This window comes from Ostrinia furnacalis, unplaced genomic scaffold, assembly GCF_004193835.3.
Source record: "Ostrinia furnacalis isolate ACB-3 unplaced genomic scaffold, ASM419383v2 OfSCF6054, whole genome shotgun sequence".
NCBI classification, from domain to species: domain Eukaryota; kingdom Metazoa; phylum Arthropoda; class Insecta; order Lepidoptera; family Crambidae; genus Ostrinia; species Ostrinia furnacalis.
Window position 1 is genome coordinate 202987 of NW_021136293.1, and position 15135 is coordinate 218121.

The 15135-nt window shown below is 36.4% G+C and overlaps 2 protein-coding genes across 2 annotated transcripts; one reads left to right on the forward strand and one right to left on the reverse strand.

Moving 5' to 3' along the window:
* Window positions 1-1949: 1949 nt before the first annotated feature.
* Window positions 1950-14422, forward strand: LOC114361931 (uncharacterized). The gene is made up of 6 exons (XM_028317160.1): window positions 1950-2141; window positions 8399-8519; window positions 9896-10102; window positions 10768-11004; window positions 11389-11675; window positions 12886-14422. Exons 1-6 carry the CDS (start codon window positions 2129-2131, stop codon window positions 13293-13295), a joined length of 1275 nt encoding a protein of 424 aa, XP_028172961.1. The 5' UTR covers window positions 1950-2128; the 3' UTR covers window positions 13296-14422.
* Window positions 4453-8417, reverse strand: LOC114361932 (uncharacterized). Its single transcript, XM_028317161.1, has 7 exons — window positions 8373-8417; window positions 8042-8270; window positions 7762-7796; window positions 7299-7586; window positions 6879-7041; window positions 5113-5293; window positions 4453-4733 (listed from the first exon to the last, which is right to left on the reverse strand). Exons 2-7 carry the CDS (start codon window positions 8105-8107, stop codon window positions 4477-4479), a joined length of 990 nt encoding a protein of 329 aa, XP_028172962.1. The 5' UTR covers window positions 8108-8270; window positions 8373-8417; the 3' UTR covers window positions 4453-4476.
* Window positions 14423-15135: the final 713 nt, after the last annotated feature.

Genomic DNA, 15135 nt, shown 5'->3' on the forward strand with positions numbered 1-15135 from the left:
TTAGTGTCATTTTAGCGAATTTTAGTGATTGCCGCAACGTAAAAGTAATCGTATCATCGTACTGCATTTGCAAAGTCATCGAAAGATATCGTGTGACTCGATTCGAAAATTAATTAATTCCGATAAAACTGATAATTTGTTAAATACAAAACCAAAAACATCTTTATTTACCTTTTTTAAAAAAAGTAATTCTTACAAATCGTCAAATCTCGTTATATTTTTTACCCTACTAGCGTTTCAAGGCATAAATTTGTCAAGTGCATAAATACATGGATCAGTGTGTGTCTTATTGTTATGAGTAAGTACGTTTCCTTGGGATCGGTATGAGTGCACCACATACAGGGACCATGGTTTTAACTCTTAAGAGTACATCGCAGGATATGTATTAAAAACAATGCTACTTTATACTTCTTCTACTGCTACTTTATTCTAATTAATTATTTGCTACTTGTGCTGTTAATTACAATTCTCAATCCGTAAATAATATCTTCTTTCTACCGTGTTCGTACTACTGTTCTCGTAAAATCATCGTAACCGATTGTTGTAATCGGATTACATGAACATCACTCGACCATGTATGTCCATTTGGACATATCGGAATGGCACGCTTTGACGATCAACTTGCTGTATCTACTCTAATCCATATCTGTGACCAAGATGTAATGAGATGAAGATTAAAAAAAAGTAGAAAAAATATACAGTGTGAGTCACGTTAAAGTGTACATATGAAAATAGATGAAACTAGACCTATTTTTATCGACAAAAAAGAGGTCGAAAATTTTTTGAGTTTTTTTTTAATTTTTTATCGAATTTTTTTTCTTCCAATTACTTATTGTAAAGAAAACGTAATAACTTTTAAACTAAGAGGTATATCCTGATAAAATAAAAACAGTAATAATGCTAAATAACAGGCGATACTAAAAAAATACATAAAATACACAAAAAAGGCCAAAAAATAATAAAAAATGATACTTTTTGAAAAAAATCTGCTAAAAAATTCGTGTTTTTGTGGTTATTTGATAAATTTCTCCAAAAAATGCCCCTATAACCGGTGGTTTTTATTACTTTGTATTATTCTCTATCGTATTACCTTCTTAAAACCAAAAATCGCATGTCTCTATCCCTTTCACAACGTTTGCAATGATTGTTTGAACTAAGCCTATCCGGGCGCGCCATTCAACGCTTCGTTGACAACGAAACTGAAAATGGCTCTAGATTTGTAATTTTGATAAAGACAAGTTAGATTTCAAATAAAAACAAAAGATTTCGAGGTAAAATAAGCATTTTAGTTAAAATTAAAATTGTCTCTACCTTTAGCGGAGAATAATTTTGTGGCAGGCCTTTGTTCAAACGATCATAGCAAATGTTGTGATAGGGATAGAGACATGCGATTTTTGGTTTTACAAAGATAATACGATAGAGAATAATACAAAGTAATAAAAACCACCTATTATAGGGGCATTTTTTTGAGAAATTTATCAAATAACCAAAAATATACGAATTTTTAAGCAGATTTTTTTCAAAAAGAGTCATTTTTTATTATTTGTTTGCATTTTCTGGGTATTTTATGTATCTTTGCAGTATTGCCTGTTTTTTTTTTTTTTTGGGATGGACTGTCCCGCTGAAGCGCGCTTATTATTTAGTATTATTACTGTTTTTATTTTATCAGGATATACCTCTTAGTTTAAAAGTTATTACGTTTAAAAAAACGATAAAAAAATTTAAAAAAAATCTAAAAAAAAAATTGACCTCTTTTTTGTCGAGAAAAATAGGTCTAGTTTTATCTATTTTCATATGTACACTTTAACGTGACTCACACTGTATTGTTTTGGCCGGTCCATAGTTTAGAGGGCAATGGTAGTATTATCGAAGATTTCACATTCGCTCCAAAGCCGTAAAACTTCTTCTAGTAAAAAAAAAAGATTTGACGTTTGATATGTCAACTTTGACGTTTTGTTGCGAAGTAGAGTTTCGAATTTGAAGAGCAAGCGATTTTACTATTTTAGTTTACTTTTAGCAGTCATGTGTGGAAGATTGTTAATGTAGGTCAATAAACTCATACGTGAAAGTTTGGAGAAACGTCCTAATTCCATATTGTGACCTACAGTAATCATCTGCAGCACAAACAATGGCACTATCTGGTAAGAAATTCATATCTTGAGTTTAAAGTTTAGTTTTATGAATAGGAAATAATTTATTTATTGGGCAGTCGATGATTTTCTTTACATCTCTAATAAAAAGTATTTTGATCTATATAACAAGATGAGTTTACTGCTCTTTTTTCTACCCATTGTATTTCTTTTCACAATCTATTTACTGATACTTTCTGTTTGCCTGAATGCCTGTAGATTTCATTGTTGATAGACTTGACTACAGCGTCTTTTTAATCTATTTTGTAGTTGCTCTATTATTATTTTCTATTAGTATAGGTTGCCCTTATATTAAACATATTATGTTTGCCATTATACTTAAACTTTCTATTTCCAACATAAAAGGCCAAATAACTTATAGCATAGATGTATGGCTGGTATACAGGGTGGAAACGTTAAGTGATCTCACTAGATTATTTCTAAACTATACAAGATATTGAAAAACTGGTAACTGATCCTGAAAGTGCTTCATGAGCTCTTTCAAATGGTACCAATAATAGGTTACAGAATAAACTGGATCTATCTGAAAATTCAATGTTTCCAGCTTCCATACTAAATGTATGCCAGCCACACAATATTAGAAGTGTAATTATTTTTATTTTATTTTATTTAATAATAAACTCTTAAAATAAACTCGTAAATTGTATTCTTATTTCAAATTATTCATGGAAAATATTGGTTTTAGTCTTTACTTGCTATAATATTGTGAAGAGATGAGTGTCATGACTGTGGTAGTACTAAATGTATGGAAGAAAGAAACATTGAATTTTTGGATAGATCCAGTTTATTCTGTAACCTATTATTGATACCATTGGATAGAGCTTGTGAAGCACTTTTAGAATCAGTAATCAGTTTTACGATATCATGTGTAGTTATTTAATTTTTAGCGTTAAGAGTCGCATCTAAATTTTTTTTCAATTGGAAAGATTTTCCATATTTTCGGACTCTACATTCAAGATCAGATCTGGCTTGGCCTGGCAAATTATGAAGAAATCAAGTTGACTATTCTGAACATTTGCATTTTTCCTTGCATATTCAACTTACGCTTTTAAAGCGAAAGCAAACAATACATCAGCCTACCTAGAAAGTACTTCGTAAAAACCGAAAACTAGTCGCGCGTCACAACAAATTAACAACTTTGGCAGGATGTGACTGCATGAAATGATAAGTAGGTAGGTACCTACGATGTAATAAAATAAAGAAATCCATAAAGATATATGACGAAAAGTAAGTTAAAGATAATTATTTTCTTAGGGAAGGCAGTAATGGCGTGTACCTCCCTGCCATAGTGCACATTTACATTTTATGCAGTTTTTATCGATATCGGTAAACCGGCTGCAGTGACCCATAGTAGGGAATTTAGTGCAAGAACCCCTCCACTTTGGTATAGAAGGCTCATTTTTGCAACAGTGGTTCTTTGGGTGCTCCTGAGTGGATTTCCGTCGGTAGACATCGGGAGCCCCCCCTGTGGTAGCAGGGGGAGGGGGGGCAAGTTTCCTTCCGCCGCGCTTCACTTTAAGGCCCATATCTTCAAAACTATGGGTATTAGGGCAAGTGTGGTATCATTTTCGGATAATTAAAGGATGGCGAATTCATTTCTAGAACAAACTTTTGCCTTTTCATACAAAAAAATAGAAATATTGAGTAAAATTCACAAAAACCAAAAAGTATTTTTTTAAATAATAATGTGTGTACATACATATAAGAAATAATGATCTGCTGATGATGATGTAGATTGTAGAGAAATGAATACAAGTAGTGTACGTGATTTTGATGATTTTTATAAAACATTGCCACAAATAACAGAATTTTGTGACCAAATAATCACATAATATTGCTGGATATGTTATAAGAGCAATACAAAATATCTACGAGGCACCGTTGTCGAGATATTGATATTTTAATAAAAACTTAAAATGTATTTTATTCACTATTTAAAGTAAATAATAACATATTTTAAGTTTTTATTAATACGGGATCGTGTCTAAAATTAGCCTTTTAGAATTATACATTTTTATTTAAAATTCAATGAAAATATTATCTATTTAAACATTCCGTTTAATATCATTCGTCTGTATATCTCATTCGTCTGTGTATCTCATTCGTCTGTCAGATAATCGATGCCATTTCTGTGATCGTAGCGGTGCGTTGGGGCAGCGGCGGCATCGGCATCTTTGAATCGATTACGATTTCCCGTCACTAAATGTTGTCTGTGACGTCACAGTAGGTATTAAAAAGTCGGCACGCTTGGTTTTAATACAGATCGTGCTACTTGCGTTATCTATGTATATCTATATCTGTGAATAACACACTAAAAACAATTGGTCTACATTACGTGTTCTACGTAACTTCCAGACTTAATAAAATATTTTTTAAATCCTTGTTCATTTTTGAGGAATTCGAAGTTTTCTATGGTAGAGTTAGAGACGTGCCAGGCCATGATCAGCTTGCATGAGCCGTCGGGTTCGGCGCAGTACTCCAAAGGCAGTCGTAAAGGCGAATTTCTCGACGGGTAATATGTGTACTCGGACATCACTCTTAGGCCGCACTTCTCAGTGTTTTCTTCTAGACTTCTGACCGTTCCTGTAAGAAAGCATAAGCAAGAAGAGATCACAGGAGTCTTGAAGAAGGTCTGAAGGTCTTGTTGGCATATGCCGTTTATCGCACCTTAACGTACGCCTCATATTGATCGCTCTATCGATATCGATTCATGTCTGGGCTAGCATGAAAGTCACAATGAAATTGTATCGTGTCGTTCATTCTGTAGTAGAGTTGGTATTGGTAACTTCCCTGGTTTACATTTAACAGTCCTCCAAAATGTGGCGCGATCGAGTGAAACCTGCCAAGTAATTGCGCAGGTTGGAATCGCCATGGGAAGGTGGAGAAATGTTTTAGTTTTGTTTTTTACTCACAGCATTAGCATCTTGTATGAATAACATCACGCTTAGCTAGTGTTACTTACCATTTTGGCAGGTTTTGTTGATGATTTGCCTCGGCACGCTCAGGTACCTCTCGAGGGTGTTGTTGAAGGTCTTCTTCAGACAAAGGAAGTCGTCTTCGGAGTACTCGAGCCGGCGCACAGTCGGCATTGTCTCGTACTTAATGATGGAGTTGAAGACGCAAGGGTCTTGTTGCGCTGACATCTGTAATTGTTGGATTGCAAATAGCAGTTTAGAACTTGTTAGTCATTGGGCAGTCTCTAGTTTCGTGTTTATTATCGTGCCCACCCCAGAATGGTCTAGCTAGTAGGTACCTACCCCAGAAAATATTAGAAATAGAAATCTACAATTCTACATACTATAAAAAAAACTAGTCGAACCATTTCTTGAGATTAGCGGGTTCAAACAAACAAGCTCTATCGTATCCTAGGGCATCATTCGTGAGTCATAATAACAAATAGCCAAAATACAGATTGTACTTCCAGTCTGTACTAGTATTTATTCTGTGTCTGTGCAGGTTTTCCAAACATGATGAAATGAATAAGGGGAAGAGTAAATCAATACAGAAGACCTAAGCTAAAGATGAGTGTTTGCATTTCCACGTCAAACATGAAAAGCTTTTATTTAAACCTACTACCTATTTGATTTTCAATTTTCATAAATGAAGAACCTACATGATATGATTACATTAAAGATGGAAACTCCTCTTCGATCACGTTTCGTACGTTGGTTATAGATATGAAACTTGTCCTAAATCCTCGACAATAGTGTTTTCCTCAAAAACTTATAATAATTTAGGAGCATGACGTGTCATTTTAATAGACACACCAGTAATAATGTTGCATAATTATTATTACCATGTATTTTGCGACTTAACATTGTTCAACTACATAATATGGGTCTGTTTTTTGTTTGCACGTCGAACCCATTATCTTACATTCCAGCAAGATTGCAACAAAATGTTTTTTCATAATTACCTACTTGCCTTGCCTACATAAAAACTGGATATATGACCTTACTTTTTGAATGTTTTTGTTGCTAATTCTATCCGAGTTTTTTGCGTGCTTGTGCCGCATGACATGATAATTCATAGTGGTGAAGTAAATAGGATTTTGATGAAATCATTTTGATTATTTACTCTCTACAAAGGAAACTTCCGATATGTCGCCTACTTACAGTAATAACGAGGAGGGCACATGGCTGCCAGTAGGGGCCCCGGCTGGTTATTTATAGCCAAGTGGCAATAAGCTTAATTCCGTTACATATTTCAGTATTTTAGTTTTTGTTACAAGAGTCAATAATGTTTTTGATTGGCAGGGGCCAGGACCTACGTAACAACGATGTGATTTGAAAACAAAATATCTTATTCCATTCAAAGTTGTTGGACACCTGTACAACCGGTTTATAGGAATGTGATAGCATGACGTATATTTAAAACAAACTTAAAACAACAGTTGAAAATGTATGGACTCTATACCAAAGACCCTAGAGGTGTAAAATGATCTACACTTCTTATTGTAATCGTTATTCAAAGTTTATTGAAGTTTTGCTAACTTTGATCTGTTGCTCGACACATTACACACAAAGAAAGCAGACTATTCTTCAATAGCCAAAGCAAAACAAACCTCTTGGGAACAGCAGAGAAGTCCTCGGAGGCCATGGTAGAGCGCGGCTGGGTTCTTGCGCCCAAGAACGGTCCACACGCCATCCTTGATGAAGTTCGCGTGTGACGCCCGGTCCAATGTAGACACCACCATGCTTGGCTTGATGTGCTAAACTGCCGGTTTACCTCTTGTCCGAAGCACTTGGGGACAGAAGAGAAGTCCTCGAAGGCCATGGCAGACCGCTGCGGGCGCACCGAGCCCCGGCAGAAGGTCCACACTCCGTCCTGGATGACGTACGCGCGTGGCGCCCGGTCCAATGTGGACACCACGACGCTTGACACCCCAGATCTGCCGTTACAGAAAAAACAACAAAGATCCAAGATAATGTCTGTTGATTGCGAAGAATGAACAACAACCACCGTTTGTTGTTTAGTGACACGTTTCGCTTCAGCTCGGAGAAGCCACCTCTCAGAAAGCGTAAAAAGTCGTACATCTTGTCTCGTCTGTGCTTTGGTGGAAGTTTTTCCAGTGCATTTTTTGCTCTTCGCTAAATATGCTAAATGATGAATGCACGAAGAAGCGCTTGATTAAGTAGCTGGACTTACCTGCCGTTAACTATAGCATCCTTCAGCATTTCCTCCCGCTCAGAGACTTCTTTGATTTGCGCTTTCAGCGTGTCTGCCAACTTTCTGGCATTCATCAGTGTGTTCTCCAGTTTGATTTTCAGACTGGACGTAGTTAACTCTGTGTTTGTTGGATTCGAAGTGACATATTTTTTCATCATTTGACTCTGCAAATGCTCGGTCGATTCTTCTACCTGTACCATGTGTAAAGTTTCATCGTCGAATAAGACTCCTCCATAGTCGTTGATCCTTCGAGATGGATTTTCTTTACTGTAATTGGTATTTTAAGTTAGATTTATTTACAAAACAATCATTACAAAACCCATAACACAAGCATATTAATTGCTTACTTTGGGGCTAGATGGCGCTGTGTGAGATTGTCCAAAGATATTTATTTATTTATTTATTATTATTTAGGTTGTTATTATTTCATTATAAGACTTACAGTTGGTCTTGCACCGGAGCCATCCATTCGGCGGCCTAATTAAATTAAAAACAGTAAATCAATTAGACAGTACTAGGTATACTTATTAACTTTATGGTCAGAAATGGCCTAAATTAATTGTTTTGATTTAGTAGTAATAATTATTTATTTAGCTGTCGCAAATATCTAGGTTAATAGCAAAAGCAATAACTCAAACCGGTTCTTGCGGCAAAATAAGCCAAAGATGCACTGATGCACTAAGTTGATAGTCTCGTAAATGATAAAAATATTTTTTTCTTACCCAATCACATGATACTAAATGAAAGATAAATGTAACGAATGAAAGAACAATCCTTCCACGATACATCCTAGCCCCGTGTCACCGCTTCGGCGTCTAAAGAATTTTGGAAAACCTGCTCTTGTTTCGCAAATTGTTTTCAAACTTCGCGATAACGATAGACTGATGGCGATTGTTCTAGCCCATTGTGTTACCTTTGGATGTAAAAAAATCTACAGGTGTTTCAGTGTAACTGAAAAGAAAGAAATTGATGATTTAGGCCTAGGATTTTCATATAAAAAAAATTACAACATCGTGTCGAACGTCCGCAGTCCGCGGTGATATTTTTATTTACCAATTAAATTGTTCATTTTGTTCTAGCGGAAGAGTTCGTGAATCAGTTATTGACAGAAGAAGCGTTGGAAAAACCTTCGGACAATGTGAAACCTGAAGAATTAGAAATGAAGTTGCCAGATGACTTTGACGCAGAAAAATTCAATAGGTAAGCTCAGTTTTAAGGTTGAAACATAATTATTTAATGTCTTAGAGAAAATATGTATGACTTGCATGAAAATAAATATTTGCTTTAAAGATAACAAAAGTACCTAGTAACTCTAATGTCAACATGATAAGATCAACCCGTAAGACCATTAGGTATGAATACCAGTTAGGTACTTCACGCTACGATGGGTTAAACTTAATGAAAATTATGCGTTACAACACTTTTCCCAAGCTTCTAAGAAAACTTCACGTTTGCGATTAGCAAAGCTTATACACCAGGGAATTTGTGCTTTGTTTTTAATGTCGTTATGCAAAGTATGCAGAGAGGCTTTGCCGCGGCTTACATTTTAAATAAGGGATTTTGAAACGGTAGACCTCTAAAATATCTCATGATAGAGGCTTGTTAGGTATGCCACACTATGGTACCGGCATATCGCGACGCAGTAATAAGTAATCTCAACATGACGCAAGTAATTATCACATAACTGTGATATTAGGCATAGAAAAATATGTAATGTTAAGGCAGGTTTAGATTATGATTGAGGGGGGTTGATTTTATCTAAGTAGGTATGCACCAGTGCACGTGCCCGATGAAAGTCCTTTAAACTTTTTAATTTAGATGTTTCAGATGACACATACGAGGTTATTTACAATATATTTCACAAAATAACTCAACGAAAAGAAATTGTAACAATTAATAAACCAGCTGAAGTTCTACGTTTTGGGTCCCTAGTATAAAAGTGATAACAACTGAGATTATAACCCTGCGCAATCAAAGTTCGCTATTTCCTTACCAAACTGCAAACTGAGAACAAATACACAGTTATTTAACACTAAGTAGTTAGATAGGTACGTGTCATCCACTGGCGTAACTATACCATCCGAGGCCCGTGGAAAATTCTATTTATTTTTTCAGGGGGGCCCCGGGACCAGCGCCCTGAAATAGCGGGAGGGGGGCCGGGGCCCCGTCGTGTCGGGGGCCCTTGGCACTTTGCTAGCCCTGCCACCCTATTTAATGGTGTCAAATCGAACCCAGAACCCTCGACTCGACAGAATCTCGCTCGCAAATAACACCTCGTCTCCGCTTTGCCTGAAAACTCTCTTAAGTCCCAGTTTCCACCAAAGCGGAAGGGAGACGAGACTAGAGGAGATGTGTTTAGTGATTAATCAGCACTTTGACATGTAACTTTTTTCCTAGTTGACAACTAAGGCCCAGAACACACGGTGAAACGCAATCGCAACGAAACTGCAACTTCTAGTTACTTTTGAGTTGCATCTAAGTTTCTTCCATAGATTCCGTTGAGAGACACATGACGCGACTATTTCAAACCGGTGTGTTCTGGGCCAAACTATAAAAGATTCAACAACTGTCACCAGAGGCCGCCGCTTCTACTGGGACCACAGCTACTCGTTCTCCACGTCAATGCTGTTGGGACTGGTGGCGGTGTTCGCGGTGCCTTCCATCCTGAGGATCCTGGTCAGCACGCGCCGCTCCAACTCTACCTACACCGCCTATAAGCGGTATCTGTCCACGCTGCTGCATACCATCACGTGGTTCGAGAACGACCTGAAGCCAGGATCTAGGTGAGTAGACTGGAAGTATTGACTACTAGCTTAAGCCCACGATTGTCGTCACTTTTACTGGGATTACACAGCAAAAAAATATTCCATTCATATTGATATATTGACAATGTATGATGGTTTCCTCAATGCTGTTACTCTAGGAACGAAGGTAGGTAAATTACGTAATTGTTATGATAAGTTAATATATCCATGAAAATTATTTATTTATCAATAAATTAACCGACTCACTATTATGTAACTGTATAAATAAAGCGCACGCGATGGCGCCTATTTATCTCGGTCATTTAAGATAGCAAATACATACTCATTATTTATAATTGATCCATAAATCAAAAATTTCAAATTCAATTTATCTCGAAAGGTCACTGACTGACTCACACGAAATCTCAGAAACTACAAGTGCTATGAGTCTCAAATTTTGCATGGGGGTTCCTTATTGGGGTTGTATTTCCCAAATCAATGGAATCAAATCAAAATCAAGGCGTTTAGTATGTAGTTACCGCTCCTATGCGGGAAGCATAGAGCCTGTCGCTGTGGAAATCGGTGGGGGAGGCCTTTGTCCAGCGGTGAACGTCCTTTTGAAACAACCTCGTCCCAAAAATCGATTTTAGAAAAAAACTGTTCAAATTTTACCTTGTCTAAGCAATGTTTCTGTAATTCTGTAGGTCATGGAAGTCCCTATACGCGGTGCGTTCTCGGCACGTGCGCGCGGGCATGGCGGCGAAGCTCAAAGGTTTGGGCGTGGTGTCGCAGCGAGACGTGGCGCTCACGCAGTTCGGGTTCATCGGCTTCTCCGTGCTCAAGCCGGACAAGCTCGGCATCCGACAGCTAAGGGAGGGCGACTGGGAGGCCTACAACTACTTCTGGCACGTCATCGGGTATATGATCGGGCTGGAGGATAGGTGAGTGACATTTAGTGAGGAATATTATTGTTGTGCTCAACAGTTACAGTTGGCACCACTAGCAAAAGATCCTGCTCTATAGTGGCGCCAACTGACGAGTGTAAAAGCTCATTGCACGATAAACATGGATCAATCACTTGGAGGGAACTGCAGGTAACTCAAAAAACAGTATTTTTATTTATGATGCCATAGTCGCCTGCCTTAACAACCCTACATAGATGAGTTTTCACTAAGCATAAAATCTAAATAAAATGTCCTCATCTGCTTTACATATGAGCAACCTATCCTTCCTTCTTGTATTGTCCTCAGTGCTTTAAAGTAAAAAACTAAAATAAAAGATTCTGCAACAGTTTCATTTTTCTAAACTGTGCCTCTCACTTACAGATACAACATTTGCCGCAAGACATTTGATGAAACCCGCGAGGTGTGCCAGCTGTTACTAGACCGCGTCTACACGCCGTGCTTAGAGAACGTTCCAGAATACTTCGAGCACGCGGCGCGAGTCATGCTTGACGGCATGTGGTCGGTCAACCCTACGGTGGACGAAGAGGCTACCTTGTACTTCTGTCGGTACTTGGCTGATGTGCCCGGATACATTTATACTGAGGACGAACGTGTAAAGCTACAGGATAAATTAAAGAAACATTTGAAAGGAAAGCAGCCTGATACCGGTGAGTAACATCAGAATTTAAACGAGTTCATATATTATAATTACCTTTTTAAAAAAATAAAACCGACTTCAAATGCGTGAACACAAAAAAAACTAAAAATTAAAAATATTGCGTATAAAAAAGTTCATCCCCAATTTTCCACCCTTAGGGGTGAAATATTTTCTTCAAATTCGCATGAAACCTCCCTTTTGATAATACCTATTCAACAAAGAAATAATCGTTCAAATTGATTTATAATCGGCGGAGATATTGCGTATAAAAAAGTTCATCCCCAATTTTCCACCCTTGGGGGTTGTTTTTTCTATTATTNTAAACGACATATTATAAAATCGCTGTGATTTAATATTCTTAATCATTAATTTTATGGCAAGTGTCCATCAGGAATCATTGTTCTTACACACAGAATCGTATTATTTCGCTTTCGGGTAGTAATATGTCAAAATTGTTGGTTCTTTAGGCGAACAATGTATGGAGAACGAACATTGTCCTTTAAATGGGACCACCCTTGAGGTATTACCTATACGCCGAAAAAAGATTTGTTCAAATCGGTTCATAATTGGCGGAGTTATCGCGTAACAAACATAGAAAAAAAAAACATACGGGTCGAATTGAGAACCTCCTCCTTTTTTGAAGTCGGTTGAAAATTGACAATAACTTCTGAGTTTTATTCAATCAAAATCAAAATCAAAAAATATTTATTCAGTTTAGACCACAAGTGGCACTTATGAACGTCAATAGAAAATAATAAAAAAAGAAAAGGTAGCCCTTATGGGGCACTTTACATGTCTCCTTATCTTTTGGGCCCTACCAGCGCTTCGAGACAAACATATGGCAAGTGCTGAGAAGAAACGCCAGAACAAACTCAGTTTTGTTTTGAATAAACGCACTGTATAGTAATTAATAATAATTAATAATTACTAAACAGCGCGTCTATTGAAAACATAATTTTACTAATTATAGTATACAGTGGAATTGCAATAGGTTATTACTCTGAACACTAGTTTTTTAAAACTGATGATGTTATCATGTTCGTTTCATAGTGAAAATTGCATGCCCCCCAGAAGTTAGGTATACCTATGGACATGACATCCATGATTTAAGTGAGCGAATGGCAATTGCCACGACTACTTTGGAAACGTTCAAACTCGAAATACGTCGACGACATAGACCAAAGAATACAACGTATTTTACAAGACTTGTTTTGTTTCAGGTGTGGATTCTAAGCTGTTGATGTCAAAACCAGGCGTCGACGGGCTGCCTGACCTTCCACCCAGACTCTTATACGTCCAGGACTACGATTCCCTGGACAGCGCCCCACATTTCAAACGGCTCAGCTTCAGAGGCAAATACAAACTAGCCTTCAACTTCATAGCGGCGGTGTTATACACGACGTATCTAGGCAGACTTTACTTCAACTGGAATTTCTTGTACAGTCTATTCCTCATGAAATATTTTCCTTATCTTGCGTTCTTCAGATTCGGAATCAAAGCATCTCTGATAAACATATTCGAGGAGGACCCGACTGATGACACTAGCTTGATACCGAACGCGGAATATTACAACAAGAAAAAAGTTGACGAGCCCTGGTATAAGATTCTATGGTCCATTATTTGGTGGTAATTTTTTTTATAACTTGCATGTTGTTTATTTGACAATGTGGCTTCAGTAATATCTGACCATTATAATGGTCACTTTACAAGTAGCATTTATTGCGTAAAAAAATGTAATACATTACGTAAAGAACCTTGCCATAAATTATGGCATTATTTACCTTTAGTGATTATTTCATTCGAAAATGAGACATAATTCCAGTGTACTAGTGTTCATTTCGTAGTAACTCTACCAGGTATTCTTGCTAATAAGAGTATCACAAGTTCAGATTATACTGTAAAACAATTTCGAGCTTAGGAAGGCGTGCCAAAGGAATTGGAGCCTATCGAATCTTGTTTGCTTAGGCATAAGGTAGTTTTTCGCTTGCAAGATGTTGAATCTTATTGCTTTAATACATCGATTTTTGATGTTTTTATCATTAATCACGTAATTTTATTGAATGACAAGCAATGCACAATATTTAGATAAATAGATGACATGGTCATGAATAGAGCTAAGGAATTTAGTTTTAGTAATTATTAGATCAAGGGGCCTTCCGCTGTTCAAATTAAAATCAAACTATAGTAGTAAGTACAATGTTAAGACATTATTTATGTTGTATATTCTATGGACCAATTAGTGGTGTTAAGTTTTTTGTAATTAAGATTAACTTCAACGTCATTAGGCAAGAAATACTATAATATTATATTTCTGCAGTATTGTACTATTTTCATTAAGTTTTAAAAAAATGCCACTGCAAGCAAACGGTAATGATTAATAATGAAATAAAGCAATAAAATATTTTAACGCTTTAGTGTATTATAGTAATAATAGTAAAAAGAATCGTAGAAATTATTGGTCAAAAAGAACAATAATTTATTTAGTATTGTTAGGCCAGTGAACTTTTGAGAAACAATAATTTTAATAAGGGTTTTAAAAAATGCAAAACTCTTCATGATGGATAATATTCTTACTCGAGCTATAAACTCGATTCAAATACAAGTTTAGATCGAACCAGGTTGGTTCGATTTAAATAGATTTTTTATTTATTTAAATAAAGTGACCTGACTATGTATTGTATTTTACATGCGCTGTTCTGTACTTGCCGAATTACCCATACTATGTATAGGTTTTCAGAAAAATAATTTAAACTAACAGCTAACGTAAATTACGGTATAATACACTCGGCATCAAATAAATCGCACCTCCCGCGACAAGCACTAATCAAACGTCTGCATCCCCACTTCCCACCAACATTGGTACCATTTGAAAGCCTAGTTCTAAACTTCATTTCATTAAAGGAAAGCTTTTTACCCCAAAAATGTGTCTTTACAAGGATCCAGAGTCACTTTTTCAAAAAATAGGTAATTACGCTATAGCCATTTTTTATGACTATAAAACTGTTAAGTTGGGATTAATCGCTATCCATCTGTTAAAGAGGACACGTGAGATCTTTATTTGGTTTTATAACCATAAAAATTGGTCTAATTGATCCCAGAGGTGAGCCCAAAGTGAGGTCTATTTTCAAGTCACATTTATGGTACATATATGTTAATCATTTATTTAGAAATTAAATGTATTTTTCTAAGGATATTTATTGGGCTTTCAAATAACACCAATATTGTTGGGGTACCATGATTGTGTCAGAAGAAAATCTTTAAAGTTCGCGTCGCGGAAGGTGCGGTTTATTTGATGTTGAGTGTATTTATATTATTTTTATCTAAGAGTTTTAATTTATTATTAATTCATGAGATTTTTATACATGACATTTAAAAATTTGTTTTATCATATTCAGTGGGTCTAGACAAAGTGCAAATTATAATCGCAAACCAGTCGAAAAGTAGTCGAAAAGCCCCTTTTTTGTATGGAG

Excerpts from the sequence above, each read along its gene's own strand:
- LOC114361931 (XM_028317160.1), top strand. Across the intron at positions 10,103-10,767 it reads GACCTGAAGCCAGGATCTAG|GTCATGGAAGTCCCTATACG; the intron begins GTGAGTAGACTG and ends GTAATTCTGTAG. Across the intron at positions 11,005-11,388 it reads ATGATCGGGCTGGAGGATAG|ATACAACATTTGCCGCAAGA; the intron begins GTGAGTGACATT and ends TCTCACTTACAG.
- LOC114361932 (XM_028317161.1), bottom strand. The coding sequence starts at position 8,107 with ATGTATCGTGGAAGGATTGTTCTTTCATTCGTTACATTTATCTTTCAT. Across the intron at positions 7,042-7,298 it reads GATGCTATAGTTAACGGCAG|ATCTGGGGTGTCAAGCGTCG; the intron begins GTAAGTCCAGCT and ends CTGTAACGGCAG. Across the intron at positions 5,294-6,878 it reads CCAAGTGCTTCGGACAAGAG|ATGTCAGCGCAACAAGACCC; the intron begins GTAAACCGGCAG and ends CAACAATTACAG.